Raw genomic sequence first — 17,605 nt, 5'->3', positions numbered from 1 at the left:
TTACGAATTGTATTGATGTCAAATGACAGGCAGATTCTCAACCGAAACCATCACCATGAAGGTCATGGGTGTACATCTAAAATTTTATGCATTTTTTTATATACGTGGCCCCTCGCGGTTGGCCCAAGCTCAAGCTCAAGCTCCAGCTCCAGCGGTCGGCCCACTCTCCACCACTCGACGGCCCGCCCGACCTACATCGCAAGGCGTCGGGAGTGCAAGGCTGCGGCGGCCACCGGCGCGTACGAGTCGGGGCGTGGTGGCGGCGGCAGCGCATCGGGCACGAGGGCCTCGGCGGTGAGTCGTCTCGAGCTGCCTCCCATGACCCTCCCACCATGTGTTTGTTGAAATGTTCCCTGGGCTACTTTTTCTGCATTTTTTAGTGACCTGTAATCTGTTTGATTTTGTTGTAACTTAAACCGGTGAAGCCTCAGATTTGCTTGGGTTTCTTCACTTGTTAACCTGTGCGCCGTGCCCCGTGCACACTCTGCAGACTGCAGGTACAAGAAACACTGGATACTTATTTGACAGAATTATGCAATATCATCACAACATTTTTAGTTTGAATTGAATAATTCTAGGTTTCTAGTTTGAACCTGGGACTGGAATCATTGTTGCGAATGATTTGTACTGCACCGTTTGGCTCTGCACTGTACAATTTCCAGTGATTATTTATTGCAGTCAGTGGCTTATCAGAAGAAAAGTTAGTACTGGGTGTCGAACAATTTACAAGTGATACGATCAAGTTCAAATTATCTCGAGATTCGGTTGTGAATTTCTGGGACCCCATCTGATTCTAGCAAAATTTTTGAGCTGGATGCCTTTTGCTTCCCATCTCTTGAACATCCCAAAGCTCTTTGGTAGCTAACTGCTGTGAGGTGATGAGGATGCGTCGATGCGATGTCAGTGCATGGCCTCCCGTATATATTTATAGGTGCTTGTATTTTTTTTCCTGTTTCGGAGACCTAATTGAAAAATCATTTCTTTTGTGAAAGGGTGGGGATTATATTAAAATTGTGAAACAGTACACCCACGGCGATCCAAGGTTTGGGGTCTCCTTTTTGGATTTGGTGGGAGGAGTGAACTCTGACTTCGACATCTTCCGGTGCTTTGCTCTGCTACTGCAGCGACATGCCGACCGGGAGAGATGGCCAGAGCTGAAGAAGAAGATTAGGACCTGCAAAGTTCATCTGTGCAATTTGTTGGTACACTCTAATTTAGAAGAAGTGTTTACAGTAGTTTGTTGTTACCAGAATATAGCAGTTCAAGTTTATTTGTGCTGGTTTATTTAAGAATGTGCATAAAGTCTGTACTGAATGGACGGTGGGATTAGTCATGCGTGCATGACTTTCAAGGGCTCAACTTAGAGCATCTCAATCCCATCGCACCCTCCCTTTGCCGCTGCCCACCTCTCACACCGCCACCGCAAAAGCACGCCGCCGCCACCCCAGGAGGGTTTTTCATACGGACAGGCCAGGCGGTGGCACATTAGCCTCTTCTTCCCAAATTCGACCCTTCCCAGGTATTCGTCTCAAATTCGCTCATCCGGTGCCGCATCATCGGCGACCTCACCGCCGGCGACGAGATGTAGCAAGCCGTTCCTTCTGCTTGTGTCGCCGCCCTCCTCCCCCTCTACTAGTATTTGGCTGCCGCGGCGCGGGTGATCCATCAGGACTCATCGGTTTCTTTCTCTCTCTCTTTTTGGTGGTAAGGAACCCTAGCTTGCTTTGATGATTTTCTCGTTCGTTCTGGAGGGACTTTTTCTTTGCTTTGATCATGTGCAATCAAAATCAATTTTTCCCTTTCTCCACGCATTTAGTTGTGGTTTTGTTGGCTGCATCGTGCCCTATTAATCTAATGCATCCATCTATCCACTGTTTGATTAGGTTCTTCTTCAGCGCACATTATCCATCTCGGGTTCTCGGTTGACACCACAACATAGGGCTTGACATTCAAGGTAAGGGTGCATTTTTTCCCCTGAAAAAAAAATTGGGGTTCAATTGAGCCCCCACGCCGCACGTTAATAGTGTCCCTGTTATTCTACATGACTGGTTTCGATAATCCCATCCAGATACCGAGTATCATGTTGTCATACATGGGTGCGATGCTTTTATGTCGTAGCAATTCAGAGCACCTGATTTTAAATGATGCAGCTTGATCACTTAGGAGGACCCTTTTAATTGTGAGGTTTAGGGCATAATTAAACAATGCCGTCATGAACAATGTGGGATTATTCAGAGGAAATGTATTCGCTTTATTTCCTGATTGAATTTATTCTCGTTGAGGGATTGTGATCAACTGAGGAAAAATTGTCTCTTTTTTAGTTGCATGTTGATTTCTCTATGCCTTTTTGACATGCATTGTTTTATTTATGCATGCACAAAGGACAAGTATGAGTTTGTCCTTTTCTTTTTTCATTAGGTGTTACTCAAGTTGGTTAGGTAATGGCCTATTGCACCACATTATAAGGGAATGCAGAACTGGTTTCCTATCCGGAATATCATTTGAATATGTAAATAAAGTCAGTTACATATATCTACCGCATTCGTTAAAGAAGAAAAGAGTCCCTTTTGGGAAAGGGCTATTTATTTACTGACTATTATGCTTGTCCTGTCTTGTTTCTTCATATGCCCGTCCTCCCTGTCTCACTGACAGGTGGGGTGATGGCCCCCGCAGCTAACAGTACCCCCGCCCCATATCTCTCCATTTCCGTCCCATAATTCTCTTCTCCCCAACCGCAGAAATCCATAAATGAATTTTGTTTAGGAGCTTCCCTAGCACATTATATATGTTTGGTGCATGGATTTTGAAGGGAAGGTCACCTTATTGATCCATCATCCATTATTTAGAATCTGGAAAATATATATATTGATAGGTGACTGGAACCTTGTCTTTCTAAATAAGACATTTGGTGGATCTTGTATGCGCAACCACATTTTAACGACCGTAACATCAGAAGTAGCGATTGCCGATTGCATGGAATGCATGTGTGCTCATGTGCATGCACAGTATTGAGAGAAAGAAAATGACTATCTTCTGCGACAACATTGCATATTCTGTCCCACTGCAAACTGAATTCAGCTGATGAGATATTAATACTTTGACCTAATTGTTGGCTAGTTGTGATAATTGAGAAATAGCAACACATCAAGACTAACCATTTTATATATCGGTTCTCATATTTACTTTCTGTCATTTGCTTGACAGATGCAGGAAGGTTTTGATCCGCCAGAAACAGAAATTGGTATTTCCGCTAGGAAGGATGTGGTTGTCGAGCAAGATTCGGTTTCTTCATATCGGCCATGTATGTGTCCTGGTAGTTTCCAAAGATACCTAAATTCTAATTGAGCAAGGTAGTAGTGGGTATGTGTTTATTTTGCTGCCAATTTGTGTTTCCTTCTGCAGGGGGCAGTATGAAATTTGAAGAGGATGGCCATTTGCTGTCTCATGCAAAAAGGGGCTTGCCACATTTGGTACGGGCTTGCTCTTCATTACATTCATCCTTTTCTTTTTGGTACAATGCTACAATACCATTCCTTTTACTATTCATTAAGGGATCTATCCTTCTCAACCATAAAAAAAATATAGGCTAACTAACCAAGTAAGAAACCACATCTGAAATAATTCACAAATCAATAGACATTCTAAAGTTAGTCCTGTCATGAGTTGAACATTTCAACTTGTTTACATGAGCTCAAAAGATCAATTTAATGGAAGAAAAAGATACACACAATTGCGTTCACATGTGAACCGTTGCTCAAATTCTAAATGCACCTCTGATGTGCACTTGTTAAAAATCTTTCCTTAGTAGTTGCATTTTCAATGTAATATATCCAGAATACTACCCAGACTTATACCTGTTGTTAAGATAGCACAGCAAATAAAATTGTTATTCAGGAACTATGTGCCAAGACAAGTATGTTTTAATTCAAATATAAAATTCGTGGATAAAGCTCTCTGGAAATTAAAGCTTCTGTTCACTCATTATTTGAACAAATCCTCCCTTATCAGGATTATCAAGCACGATCTTCGGAGCCCAACTATGTTGCTGATCTTGGATCACATGCATATTCTAAGGAATCATTGCCACCGGGAAGAGAATATCATAGGCAGAAGCCTTACTATCCTCCTTCAAGCTGTGCTTGGGAAAGATCGCCTTCATTAGAAGCAGTGCCAAGTAGTCCAGACACATTGGGGCATGTAGTTGGAAAAATGAAAACCAAAACTAACACCCTCAGTACAAGGCCAGATTATGTTGCTTCATATCCTACTACTGCTACTCACATGAGAAAGTATCCAGCAGCAGTTAAAGTTGATTCTGGTTTAGATGACTCAGAACATCGCTACAGAAGATCAGATCAATTTACTGCCTTTTCGAGCCATAATAGTCAATCTGTAGAACACTGCAATGAGGTATATCTGTTGATCATTCAAACTGTACTAGAATGGCAACTTATGTCTGTGTATATATTTCTGTATCGGACGCTAGTAGAAAAAAAATTAGCCTTTTGTGTATGGAAGTATTTCATCATGACAATTTCTCATTGAAACAGATGGTCGATTATGCCAGAGGGTCCCACTATGTAGATGATATCACTCCAATTTCACGTCAATGGTGCTTTGATGATGGAAGCCCTTCGCTACCAAGAGGGATGCAGTATGGAGATGAGATCCCTTCTTTGTCTAGTAAGATGTGTAATGAGGCACCTTCACGCTCAAGCCTATGGCAATATGGTGATGAAATCCCATCGTTCTCAAGGAGACATGACTATGGTGATGAAATCCCATCGTTCTCAAGGAGACATGACTATGGTGATGAGATCCCGTCACTGTCTCGAAATTGGCGCTACCGAGACAAGATCCCCTTGCATTCTGGTCACTGTTACCATTATGCTGAGTCACATCCACTGCCAAGATACCAGGAAGGTGTTTCTCATGGGAATGGTCAGTCAAGACACAATTTTGCCAGAATGAATACCAATGAGCAAGTCAAAGTTACCACAAGCAAACATACTTCTACAAAACATAGGATGCTTAATAGATTTGTAAACAGTAGTAACCATTATAGGAGTAATATGAAGGATAACCCATGGAGAAATTCCGAAGATATAATGGACCAAGTTCGTGGGCCCAGGGCAAAAAAATTGAATAATATTTCAGTATCCTCTACCGAGAAAGATATCATCAGTCCATTGGTTCGTAGGGATCAATTTAATAGATCCGACTTCTCAACTGAGTATGAACATGCCAAGTTCTTTATGATAAAGTCGTATAGTGAAGATGATATTCATAAAGGTATCAAATACAATGTTTGGGCAAGTACACCAAACGGGAACAATAAGCTGGATGCTGCCTTCCATGAAGCTCAGACTTTAATGAAGGAGAAGGGGGGAAAGTGCCCTGTCTTCCTATTCTTCTCGGTCAGTAAAGATCAAATGTTTTCCTTCTAATTTGTTATCCCTTATTTCTGTTCATTACAGCGATAAATGACAGTTTGTAGCAACAAAAGACTATCGTGCCATGTATTTCTTGGGAGGTCAATGGTTCTAATATCTGATAAATTTGATGTTTGAGCAATATAGTTAAGTAAGACATCAGTGCTTTCCCAAGAGGGTGGATTTAAGAATGGTTTTGTCTTTAAGTTACGAAGTTGTAGATAGTTGGTTACTGTGCCTCCACTCTTTAGTTATGGTGTCATTGGCAAACCAAATAAGCACTAAGGAGGCATGTTAACATTTCAATTTATTAAATTACTGATGCACACTATGACAACACTAAGAAACTGTAGTGACTGTCAAAATCTGCTCCAGTTTTTTTTTCTTTTGTTTTAGACCCATGTTAAAGGCTTCTTTAGAGGAATCTTATTTTCAGCCTCTTTTGTTTTAGGATGATTTTTGCACATGAATATAAAAATAAAAAGGTTTTGATGATCATCCGATTGTGCACACTGGTTTGGTCAGATTTGTGTATGGAAATGCTTGCTTTTTCACCTACGTATTGTGAGGACAGATTAATGAAAAAGGGATTGTAGTTGGATAGTTGCTACTTACTAGCATTAAAAAGATTGTTGTAAATTCTTTGTGATGTTGTGATTGATGCTGTTTGCTCTTTTTGTTTATATCTTTACTGGGTTGATTATTCCAAATGTGTGCTTAATTTCCTTAGAGAACCGTTTTGACCAGATTCTGGTCCAGACAGGCCTGCCATTATATTAAGTAACGATTTTCTTGAGAAAAGATACATTTAGCACAATGGATGTTCTTCAAAAAACTTGACTGAAGCAGCTACATGGTTATTTTATCAACTTGCAAAATTTCAAGATAGTTACTTTCCTCATGTTTCCTTTTTCAGGTAAATACCAGTGGACAGTTTGTAGGGTTGGCTGAGATGTTAGGTCCTGTTGATTTCAAGAAGACCATGGACTTTTGGCAACAAGATAAATGGAATGGGTTTTTCCCTGTCGTATGGCATATTATAAAGGACATTCCGAATCGGCTGTTCAAACATATAATTCTTGAAAACAACGACAACAGAATAGTTACTTTTAGTAGGGACACTCAGGAGGTATCATGCTTCTAACTAAATCATTCTGATTTTCTGATACCAAATTTGTTCTTGAAATAACGAGATTTTTTAATTTACAAATTAAATAGTTCACATGTATTGACACTTAGGAGATATAGAAACTTAGAGAATATGTTTTATCAAGAGAAAATGAATTATCTGGTGATTCTACAGTAAATGGATTAGTTAATATTATCTGAAGCAAGACAGTAGGTTTTATGTAAACTCCTGTTAATGTTTTCCATATGATTATGAAGACTCTCATTGACATAAAATGGTTTTCTCATATGTTTTGTTACGGCCCAATTTTAGATTATTTTAGCCAATTCCCTTTGTGTTCCTTTCATGTAGATTGGGCGGCCACAGGGTCTGCAAATGTTGAGAATTTTTAAGGCTCATCGCCAGGAAACATCAATTCTGGATGATTTTGATTTTTATGAAGAGAAGGATAATGCCCGCCGTGCTCAAAAGCGAGGAAATTCAGAGTCGACACATCAAGCTAGATTCTCTGATGACTCCAAATCAATGGTATGCGCATTTCTGTTTACTGCTACTGAGTGGTGCTTTCAAGAACAGCGACATGCTTTCTATTATCATTAGAGGGGATGCTTTTATTACCTTATTATTTTGATAGAATTACGTGCATTCTATGAACATTGTGTTTGTGGTTGCTCGTCAAGTCCATGTAGCATTACATAGGACTCTTTTTAGATAGATGCGACTTGTTTGCAGTCGCTGGCAGTCTATCCAAAATAAGAAAACAAGTATGCAGGTTCAGGTTCCCTTGGAAATCATCCGGTCCTGGAACCAGAGAACCCGGTGCTAGGAACCTTAAACCCTGCTGTCTGTTTGTCATGTGTGTGGCGCCTACTCTCGTATTGTTGCTACATATTATTTTCTGATATGCTTGTTTCCATTTGTAGGAAAATTTGGAGGGAAGCATGGAGAGTTGGAGTTTGTACGAGAATTGGGATTAATACGGATTGCTGCGCCATTGAAATAAATAAATAGCATGACGAGTCAGTGAAGTAGTCGAAGGCACTGACGTTCCTTTGCAGAACAATTCCATCCGACAATTGTCTAGATGGGTCAAAATGAAACCTCTTGTATACAGTGTTTGTGTAGAAGCATAGATGTTGTGTCAGTAAACACACGACGAGCCGAGATTTTAGCTCTGGATATTTCCTTAAACCTGGTTACTTGGATATTTCCTGAAACCCGGTTACGTGTAGAATTATTCCTGACTTGATTATTGCTTGTTACTTGATTTTGAATGTTGGCTACTCAAGTCATTTGTACAATCTTAGAGCCTGTTTTGAAATGTAGGAATTTCACAGTTCAATTCCCATAGGATCGGGAAGATTCCTGCGTTCCAAACACACCCTTAGCAAGAGATATTATTAGGAAAAAATGTTGTGCAGAATGCCAGTAGCTTCAAGATACAAGTGGAACTGCCGTGAGTGGGTTGAAAAAGCATGGCAATGTTCAGAAAAGATACGAGCAGAATAGCTAGTGTTATCTTCCCCTAGTTGGGTTGGTAGTTGGTACATCATGTATATATACAAAGGACATTGTACAGTTCACCCTTTGTGAAACAAATTCGACTCTGAGATTGAACTACAGACAGCCGGCTCCACTGAGAAAAATAGGCAGAATCTAAATGCAAGCAATGTACATATTGGCAAGCCTTCCCAAGAAACACACTGAAACTCTTTACTTGTCGTGCGCCACATGATTAAATGCGCATTAGCCCCTCTTCAAGTCTTGATCCAAATTTCAACTTTGTTCATCAAATGCATACTCATCGTCAGGTACCATGGCTGTCAAGAGCGAATACTTCACGCGCAGCGAAATCTTGCCCCTCTCCAGCTGTAGTTTCGCACCAGAGACCACCCAGTATCCTGGTGTGTCTTGTGGTCCGCGCACCATCTCTGCTGTGTCCACAAACTTGAGCAGCTTTGGTGCCTGCACAGGCACAGGTGGACCGCCAGGGTACACAGCCGAGTTTATATTCACATCAGCAGGGCGAGGGGCTGGCTTCTGAGCCACTGTTGAGAAATGTGTGCTTATGAGTGTGGAGATGAGGCCGGATTTCTGGCCCAGATTTGGTGATCCTTCCCACTCGGGGTTCTTGACAAGTGCAGCATTGCACACTTTGGAGAACTGGAGGCGGAGGGAAAGGACTTTCCTGAACCCATGGCTGCTCACGTGTAATTGTGCCCCGGTCACGATTGACAAGTCATCGTCTGACTCCACTGGTGCTGTGTAAACATGAGAGAAACACTTCCATGATCCAAATGGTTCCAAGTACTTGCGATCATGTGGTTCCGGAGTTCGGTGGTTGTAAGGATCATCCTGGAGCTGGAGGATTTGAGGAAGCGAGCATAGATGCTGAAGATGGATAGCCAGCATGTTGCTTTTCTTCCCCTCAAGATACAACCGTAGTCCAGTAACAGGTCTTTCACCCACATCAACCTGTTTTCAAATACCACAAGACATGTAAAGGAAATGACATGAATATAACTTTTCTCTTCGAACTTCAAAGCTTCTGAAATTAGTATGTGACAACTGACAAGGTGGACTCCGTGGACAACCCATGTAAAGTAAACAAGTTGTGTCCTTTCTACTCTCTCCTCATTTTTAGATCACTCCCTTGTCCTTTAGCAGATATATCTTAGTGAGATCAGAACCTAATTTGTTAAGCTGACAAGTGACAAAGGTAATTAAATTTTCTTGTGCTAGTTCAACTAGCATTACAAAGACGACAATGATACACATACCACAGAACACTCTATAGCTACTTGCTTGTATAATCAATCTCATCATACAGACTATGTATGAAGTATAAACTAATGAAGTTACCAAGATCACAAGAATACACATACCATATTAGTGCAGACATATAGCTTTGGTCCCATGAAACTTAAGGGAAAAGATGCACTACTCTTTCGCTTCCTCTGAGGGCCAAGGGGGAGGTCACTGTACACAGGTGCCCACTGCCGTGGTAGCTGGAAGTCCAAAAATTGGTGTAGTTCTGCAATTGGAGGCTTATCTGCGAAAAATTGAATACATCACCAAGTTTTTCTAACATAGCTATGGCAGTGGTGCCCAATGACATTCATGTAAGCTGGCATGCTTCTGTACCGATTGCCAAACATCTAATACGAATGTACTAGACAACCCAAAATGTTATGTAGGAATTTCCTGTGTAAGCCTTGTATAATCCACCTTTTGTTTTTTCACAGACATTTGGCGAAACTTTAGCAGAAAGGGGTACCAAGTCCTAACTTTCCAGCTTTTATATAGCAAGCACAGCAAGCACCTAATGACACACTAAAGGAGAGCAAGCTATATCAATAAGACAACGCAAGGATCAGAAAGTATGCATAGCAAACAATGTTATCTATTGCGAGATGGCTTAGGCCTCCTAAACCAAGAGATTTGGATTTCTACAGTGCCCTAAATATTAGTAGCAGCTTCATAAATAAATAATGGACATGATCAGCAAGCAGGATAATATAATGAATCAACAAAAGGATGATCTGTCATATGAAATGAATAGTGAGAGACAAACTTACAGCGTAGGTACAGATTAATCGCATGATTCAAAAATCCACAACCAGGTACTCCAGTCAACAACGAAGTAATAGGTAGAAGGGACATCGAAATAACATCAGGTTCTGCTTGAACAGTGTTTATCCATTCACTATGTGGCATCTCTTTGTCCCATTCCTTTCCACCTCTCCGCTTAACCACCATCACCAAGTCCTAAATATCAAAGATAATTAATGTTACATGAACAGTAAATAGTGATAAGCAAAGTACTTGAAAAAAATTCAATACCTCCTTCGAAGAGTAAGAACTTGACGGACTTGATTCCGCAAATCTTAGTCGCTGCTCTCTTGCATCATGCTGCACAGAATGCTACAATTTAAGACCAAATTATTGTTTTTAAAAAAAAGCTCGCATGGGGAGAGAAACGTCCCTCTAGCTTTGTTCTAAAAGTAGAGGAGTACCGAACCTGGCTGGCCAGGAAACTCATTGAAACTAATTCTCACGGAGGTACCACGCAACATGCGAGCACCCGGGTTTGAGACCGGGTGGGTGGCCCCTCAACTGGAGGCTCTACCAACTGAGCTATCGCTCGGTTTTCATATAAAAAAAGACAGCTGATGTTAACTAGTCATGCAGTTTTCACATACTTAACAGGACCTTTTGTCAGTACCTCAATAGGAAAGTTTCAAAGCATTGTCCTGCTGATTTTTTTAATATGCAACATAAAATGTCCCCCTAAGAAACAAAAGAAAAGCACAGAAAATGCAGAGTACGATGTACCTTATATGCCCCATATCCATCCTTGTTGTTCATATCGTACTGTCCACTTGCATCCAGAAATCTCGTGTCTGACATCTCCTTCAATCTTTTCTGAACAGCAGCTGGTTGCAAGCTTGATGAGTGCTGTTGTTTAAGATAAATAACATCTTTCCCTCCCATTTTTACACCAACAACTACGTGAGTCCCAAACTTTTCAATAAACCTGAAAAGTGAAGCAACCAGAATCAAGGTTCAGGAACAATATTAACTCATATTTTCTTGGGTATTGTCCACTTATACAGTAGAAAGACATGATTTAGCTGAGAAACTCAAAAAAAAAAAAGCGCGCAGCCAAAGCGGTATCCACAAATTACATGACATCGGTAAGGACCAACAATAGCACTAAACTAGAATCACAAGTGCTACTCTGACATACAAGCTACCTAAGACAGAATTGAAGCTACTATAACTTTTTTGCAAGGAAAACAGGAAGGGAATTGAACACAATGACATTTTGGTCTTAAGGCATCACGCCAGAATAAGGGTTGAACCTTGCCAAAGCAGCAGGATCCCAGGTTGAAGGAACTGCCTGAGTAACATGATCACGCAGTAGAATATGGGACTTTGAGAGCGCAACCTTATATAGTGAAATGTACCAACCATCAAAAGCAAGTGATTTGGTATTAGCTGCATCTTTCTGCCAGCAGCCAGAAAACTCAAACATACTATTGAACATGCCGGATGGAATTTTCCCAGTCAAAGATAATTCCTGGTTGAACTGTTCTGACATCTGCAAAATACATTTCTTGGTTCAATATAGTGTATATCTATGAATCAAACCAATGACAGAATGAACCATACGATATCAAGCAAGAACTGAAACTGCATACCTGCTGAAACGAGAGGACATCAGACCGGAATCGCATCCGCTCACCCTTGTCGCACTTGATGGACTTGGGGACGCCGGTGACCGTCAGCCCGCCGGGGAGAACGATGTCCTGAACCTCATCGCGGTCGAGGTCAATGAGGCGCTTGTCCGGGTCCGTCAGATTACCCTTGCAGTACTTGAGCCGGACGTCCGCAGCAACATCGTAGCCGTGGCCGATGGCCGCTATGGCCGCCTCCGCGGCGCCCTGAGCCGTGGCCTTAAGCGCCATTCCCGACCATTACACGGCGGGGAAACCCTAAATGCTGCCGAATCTTCTCGTGCCTCGATCTTGACGAACCCCGAGCAGCTCAGACCGATCAAAGACTCGAAATTTCAAGAAGCCCTCTAGCTCCAGGGATTCAGAGGCCGAAAAGATGGAACCTTTCGAAGATTTCTGCAACTCGCGAGCAGCAGGCTCAAGCTTCCGGCAACCTTGAGAGCCGATTTCTCGATTCGAAGCAGCTGAAAGCCTGAAGCGCACCAATTAGAACGAGCTCGATGTACTTGAGCTTTTCCGGAGCTGAAAACTTGAGGATGCTCGATCAGATTTCGCGCGGAGGAGCATGTTGCGGCGGGATTGCGGTGGGAATTTGGTGGAGGCGACGTGGAAGAGAGGAGGTGTAGTGGCAGTAGGAGCAATAAAGTTTGGCAGTTGTGTGTCCTCTTGCTCTCGCTGGTTAGGTTGGGGTCAAACTTGGAAGACTGCTTGGTTGGCAACTTTTTTTTGACTGCACTAAGTTAAATTTCATTAACCATGTGCCGGTAAATCACCGGCCACCAAATTCCTGATACATAACGGAAGGTCATCCAACCAAGTTGTGCTAAAACAGCACGCGCTGCCTTATTACATTGTCTATGCTTGTGATCGATTGAAGCACTAACAAAATGAAGAAGCATCAAACTCTTCAACTCGCAGACGAGACCACCTGCTCTGCTATGGAGAGATCAAAAGCAGTAGACGTCGCCGCCGCCTGTTTAACCAACAATGCATCTGTCTCCACCTCAATGGCATGTGTTGGATGCCGACATCAATAGCCGCCTTAACCCCATGAATGCAAGCACTGATCTCCGCCTGAATTAAACAGGTTACGTCTCCAACATGATCGTGAATCACAAAATTAACCCCATCCTCCTGATCCTGTGTTCGGACAAAAGCACCATCACAATTTAGTCTCTCCCAAACCTGCTGGCTGCTGCTGCTTTATACAAGCACTTGTTTCCTGTGAGAAAAACACGTTTGATTTCATCAGCAAAGACCTGAATGCCATGACATAAGCTTGCCACCTCCCTTGTTCGTTCTCCTTCCCGAAAACTGTTCCTTTCATTCCACCACATCCATAGGCATGTAATTCTTTAGTCTGCAGCAGTATGCACTCTACCACTTGACGTGCTGATTGCATGTCTGCCATGTTGACCCGCATTTCATCCATATTCGAAGCTAACCATAATTGTTTAACATATTTACATTTGAAAAACAAATGTCCACCATGCATCTTCATCAACTCTGAAACAGACCGTGCCGCATTTAGTATTGATCCTCATACCTGGCCTCTTCGCTGTAGAGTCATACGTAATGCAAGGCTGTTATGCGACATCCGCCATACAAAATGCTTCATCTCATTTGAGCATTTGAGCTGCCAAATATTACGCCAAAAGGACTCATCTTCCTTGTGATGAACTCCGCCCGCATCCCGGCCCTCTCGTACTACTCCTTCGCCAGTCTTCATACCCTGTCTCTCCTTTCCTTCTATTCCTCAAAAAAATGTGTATCTCATGAGCAATCAAAATGTTATCTGAGATAAGCCGGCCCGGGACAAAAGCACTCTGCGTTGGTGACACAATCTCTGGAGTCTGGAAGTATACATTTCAATCTATTTGCAAGAACCTTGGACACGATCTTATATAAGACGTTACATAAGCTAATGGGTCTTAGGTCCATCACTTTCTCAGGTTCTTTCACCTTTGGAATCAATACAATATTTGTCCCGTTCCACTCCTCTGGCATCGGCCCTCCCCTCAAAACTTGCAACACCTCTGCAACTACATTCTCCCCATAAAAGCCCCAAAATTTTCTTGTAAAAAAGAGATCACATGCCATCTGGTCCTGATGCCTTAAGATCGCCAATCGCTTCCAGTGCAGACTTTATTCCTTGCTCACTAAATTCTTTCAGCAAAAATTCATTCGTTTGGCTTGTAACTCGGGGTTCAACAGCATTTAGGAGCTGTGTTCCTATTTCCTTTCTCCAACCATTTAGTGTGGGATCTCTGCCTCCAAAAAATATCTAATTGCTCCTCCAACCTTTCTAACTTATACTTCAAGATCTCCTCTGTAGCTATATATACTATCCCTATGCACCGCACTCCTTCTACACATCTCCGGATCTTTTTTGGCCTTCTTTATCCTCTTCTCAAAATTATCCTCTTCTCCAAACAGCCTAGAACATTAGAACTCCAATTTTGCAGACCTGCAGCTACAAATTTCAGCGCATCATACACCTTCACACCCCTGTCTTCGTTTGCTACCTCCCAGGCTTCCTTTACAACTTTCTCACAATGCTCTTCTTTTAACCAGTTTGCTTCAAATTTGAACGGTTTCTCCCCTCCATCGTGACGAGGATCTCCATTCAGTACAGCCACAGGCCCACAGCTGGGAAGCGACTACGCCATTCCAGGTTCGCCACAGCCCTATCCAGGCGCTCCCGTATATATAGTCATCACAACGAAATTCTTGATTTCTCCATGTGAAAATATCACCCACAAAACCTAAATCCTGTAGATCACAATGCTCAAGTGCTTCTTTGAACCTGTCCATACACCCATGTGGTTGTGGCCAACTGTCGGGACCGGTCTAAGGACAGACCAATACCGTTACTGTATATAGTGAGCTAAAAATCAATCTTAATATACAAAGACTTCACATATGGTAACATAACACAATATCATTAACTTAACGTGAAAAGTTATTCTTACAATTGAGGACCTCTTAGGTTCGAAAAGCAAATAAACACTGCAGCTAGCGCAGTCTTCTCGTCTACATCTCTCACAGGCAATTGATATAGAGCATCACCTTAGATTTCTCCATCAACATAGTCATTTTCAGAAACTTATCCCTGACTGAGCAGTATGATTATAGCAAATGTGAGTACATCTCGTACTCCGCAAGTTATGTTAAAGTAATGATATGAAGTCAATCAAAATAATAAAGTTTATAGGGGTTTATTTGCATAAAGGTAGAATTTAAGTAAAACGTTTAAATAAAGCGAGAGTAAATACTGAAAATAAATGCCCTCAAGAGCTGACCCTCTTGACCTCAACCGAAGTTAACCACCTCAAACATAGTTCCTACAACTATGACTGATATATCAGTTTTACACTCTGTAGATGTTGTACACTTTACCTATAATACGTGATGATCATTATGCCTATGTCGATCAAATACTTACACACTTCCGAGGTGTGCGACTGGGATTCTCACTGTAAGGCCTTTACAAAGTCTTCTCCCAATAAGTGTATACCCGTTAAAGTTTCACTACCGAGTGACACAAATATCCTCAACAACGGAAGCCTCCCTCTTGCGCCAGGTGGTTCCAAGGAAATCTCATCCATTCTCTGTTCCTCTACCTGGTCTACACTATATTGGAAGAAAACAAATTATTCAACTAGACATATATCATATCAGACTTGTGGTTGTACTGTAAAACTTGATCCGATCGCACTATGAACCGATCCTAAAATGAATGGAGTAAGACTACCATCCACCCGCCCTTGGCAATCAACTCAACCTCTTGCTCAGTTTCCTAGTTCATGTTGCTAAAGACACAATTTTATCTTGTTGCATAAAATCATTATCAAGATATTGAACCAAGTGTTTTCTCAAGTATGGCTAAGCAATATTACCCTTGATCCAATCAAAACCGAGGCAACAAGGTAGATATGAGAAAACTAGGGTATAGTTCTATCATGGGTTTCCCATCAACAACTATAAGCATGCAACTTTATACAACTATAAGCATGCAACATAGGATTAAAGTGCATAGGACAACTTGCCTTCACCCTGGTGCTCAACAGGATTCTCAAACTTCTGGTCTTGGAAACCTGCAAAATCCTTCACCAGAAATTGGCGTCTAATCACAAAAGAAAACAAGGCAAATAAACACCAAAAGCCAAAAACAAGCCAAAAGCACACAAAACAACTCTATTTATTATTTTTATGATTTTTGCTAAATTATTGGCAAAGGAAACGATTAGATTGGAGTTGCAACGGTAGAGATATAGCTTTGAAAGGGTGAAAGAAGGGCGTAAGATTTTTCCTGCAATTTTCTATAGGCTTTTGGTATTTTCTAGGAATTTTTGGGATTTTCTAGGAATTAAAAAGGATTTTTAGGAATTAAAGAAACACTAAAACGAATTATTTATATTTATTTTACTAAAGAAAAACTTTTTTCATAACTATATCCTATTTTCCAAAATTAAGAACATTAAAGAAACTTTATTTAACCATTAAAACAATTATTTTAGATTTATTAAAGAATTATCCAATATTAAAACATATATAAAGGATTTTTAGATTTATTAAAGAATTTTCCAAATCATTTTCATAATTAAAACATTTATTTTACCACTAAAAAGAATAAAAACATTTTATAAATTTTATTCTACTAAGGAATAATTTTAAAACATTGATCAATTTATTAAAGATTTTACCAAATTTTATTATTTATAAAATCCTATTTTAGAATTTATTAGATTTTTGTGATTTATTTTTCTAAAAAAGGCTTTATTGCATCATGACGATGTCAGCAGAGGGATTTAAAAAGAAAAAGAAAAGAGCAACACCGATGTGGCATGTTGACTGGGTTGATTGTGCTGACTAAGCTTGCCACATCGAACAGAATGCCCATGTGGCATGCTGATGTGGCTGCACTGACTAGGCTAACTTCTATTTAATCCGAGGTGCATATTCGAGATCAGACAATTTTTGCTGACTAAGCTTGCCACGTCAGACAAAATGCTCATACGGCATGTTGATGTGGCTATGCTGACTAGGCTCACTTCTATTTAAATTCGGGGCACATATTCAAGATGAGACGATTGAGATAATGGCGTGAAGGGGTGTGCCAACTTTTAATGTTAACCGTATGCACGAGATCGGACAGTGATGGATGAGCTTACTTGTTCTCCGGCAACCCGAGGGCAACAACGGCGTTCTCGTCGGTGAAGGCGAACTCCTTGTCGCGGTGGCCGAGGTACTCCGTGAGCGGTAGAAAGGCTTGGAAAACACTTGGTTTAACAATTTTGATCATGGTTTTATGCAACGAGATAAAATTGTGTTTTTAGTAATATGGACTAGGGAATTGAGCAAGATGTTTGGTTGGCTGCTAGGGGCAGATGGATGGCAGTCTTGCTCAATTCAATTAAGGATCGGTTTATAGTGCGATCAGACTGAGTTTTATAGTACAACCACAAGTCTGGTATGGGATGGGTCTGACTGAATAATTAGTTCTCTCGTAACATAGTGTAGACCAGACAGATAAATGGGGAATGTATGATATTTCCTTGGAACTGTAAGGCGCAAGAGGGGCTTCGTTGTTGAGGATATTTGTGTCACTTTGCAGTGAAATCTTAGCGGGTAGACACTTGTTAGGCGAATACTTTGTAAAAGACTTGTAATGAGAATCCTAGTCGCACACCTCGGAAGTCTGTAAGTGTTACGTGAGCACGGGCAAAACGGATAATCACGTCTTGTAGGTAAAATGTACAATCTATGTAGAGTATTAAACTGATATATCAGCCGTGCTCACG

General features: G+C 41.2%; 2 protein-coding genes across 10 annotated transcripts; one reads left to right on the top strand and one right to left on the bottom strand.

The window, feature by feature from the left end:
* On the top strand, positions 1-7,768 carry LOC133884904 (YTH domain-containing protein ECT2-like). 8 transcript variants are annotated; one of them, XM_062324503.1, is made up of 10 exons: positions 152-294; positions 432-497; positions 1,884-1,954; positions 3,205-3,301; positions 3,403-3,470; positions 4,009-4,410; positions 4,551-5,417; positions 6,349-6,561; positions 6,913-7,089; positions 7,485-7,768. In XM_062324503.1, the coding sequence occupies exons 4-10, from the start codon at positions 3,205-3,207 to the stop codon at positions 7,536-7,538; spliced, it is 1,878 nt and encodes a 625-aa protein (XP_062180487.1). In that variant the 5' UTR covers positions 152-294; positions 432-497; positions 1,884-1,954; the 3' UTR covers positions 7,539-7,768. The 8 variants fall into 8 exon arrangements, with proteins under 8 accessions (XP_062180480.1, XP_062180488.1, XP_062180481.1 ...); XM_062324502.1 differs by lacking the exon at positions 432-497 and adding an exon at positions 1,125-1,202 and having other exon boundaries at positions 154-294; XM_062324499.1 differs by lacking the exon at positions 432-497 and adding an exon at positions 1,125-1,704 and having other exon boundaries at positions 154-294.
* A 277-nt stretch (positions 7,769-8,045) lies between these two features.
* LOC133884906 (MACPF domain-containing protein At4g24290-like) lies at positions 8,046-12,483 on the bottom strand. Of its 2 annotated transcripts, none has more exons than XM_062324505.1 (7): positions 11,766-12,483; positions 11,427-11,665; positions 10,897-11,098; positions 10,405-10,485; positions 10,140-10,329; positions 9,447-9,613; positions 8,046-9,036 (listed from the first exon to the last, which is right to left on the bottom strand). In XM_062324505.1, the coding sequence occupies exons 1-7, from the start codon at positions 12,030-12,032 to the stop codon at positions 8,338-8,340; spliced, it is 1,845 nt and encodes a 614-aa protein (XP_062180489.1). In that variant the 5' UTR covers positions 12,033-12,483; the 3' UTR covers positions 8,046-8,337. The 2 variants fall into 2 exon arrangements, with proteins under 2 accessions (XP_062180489.1, XP_062180490.1); XM_062324506.1 differs by having other exon boundaries at positions 10,405-10,473.
* Positions 12,484-17,605: the final 5,122 nt, after the last annotated feature.

The sequence above is a fragment of the Phragmites australis genome, chromosome 11 (assembly GCF_958298935.1).
Source record: "Phragmites australis chromosome 11, lpPhrAust1.1, whole genome shotgun sequence".
Lineage (NCBI taxonomy): Eukaryota > Viridiplantae > Streptophyta > Magnoliopsida > Poales > Poaceae > Phragmites > Phragmites australis.
Note: the sequence above shows the minus strand (reverse complement) of the source record. Positions and strands in the feature narration are given on the sequence as shown.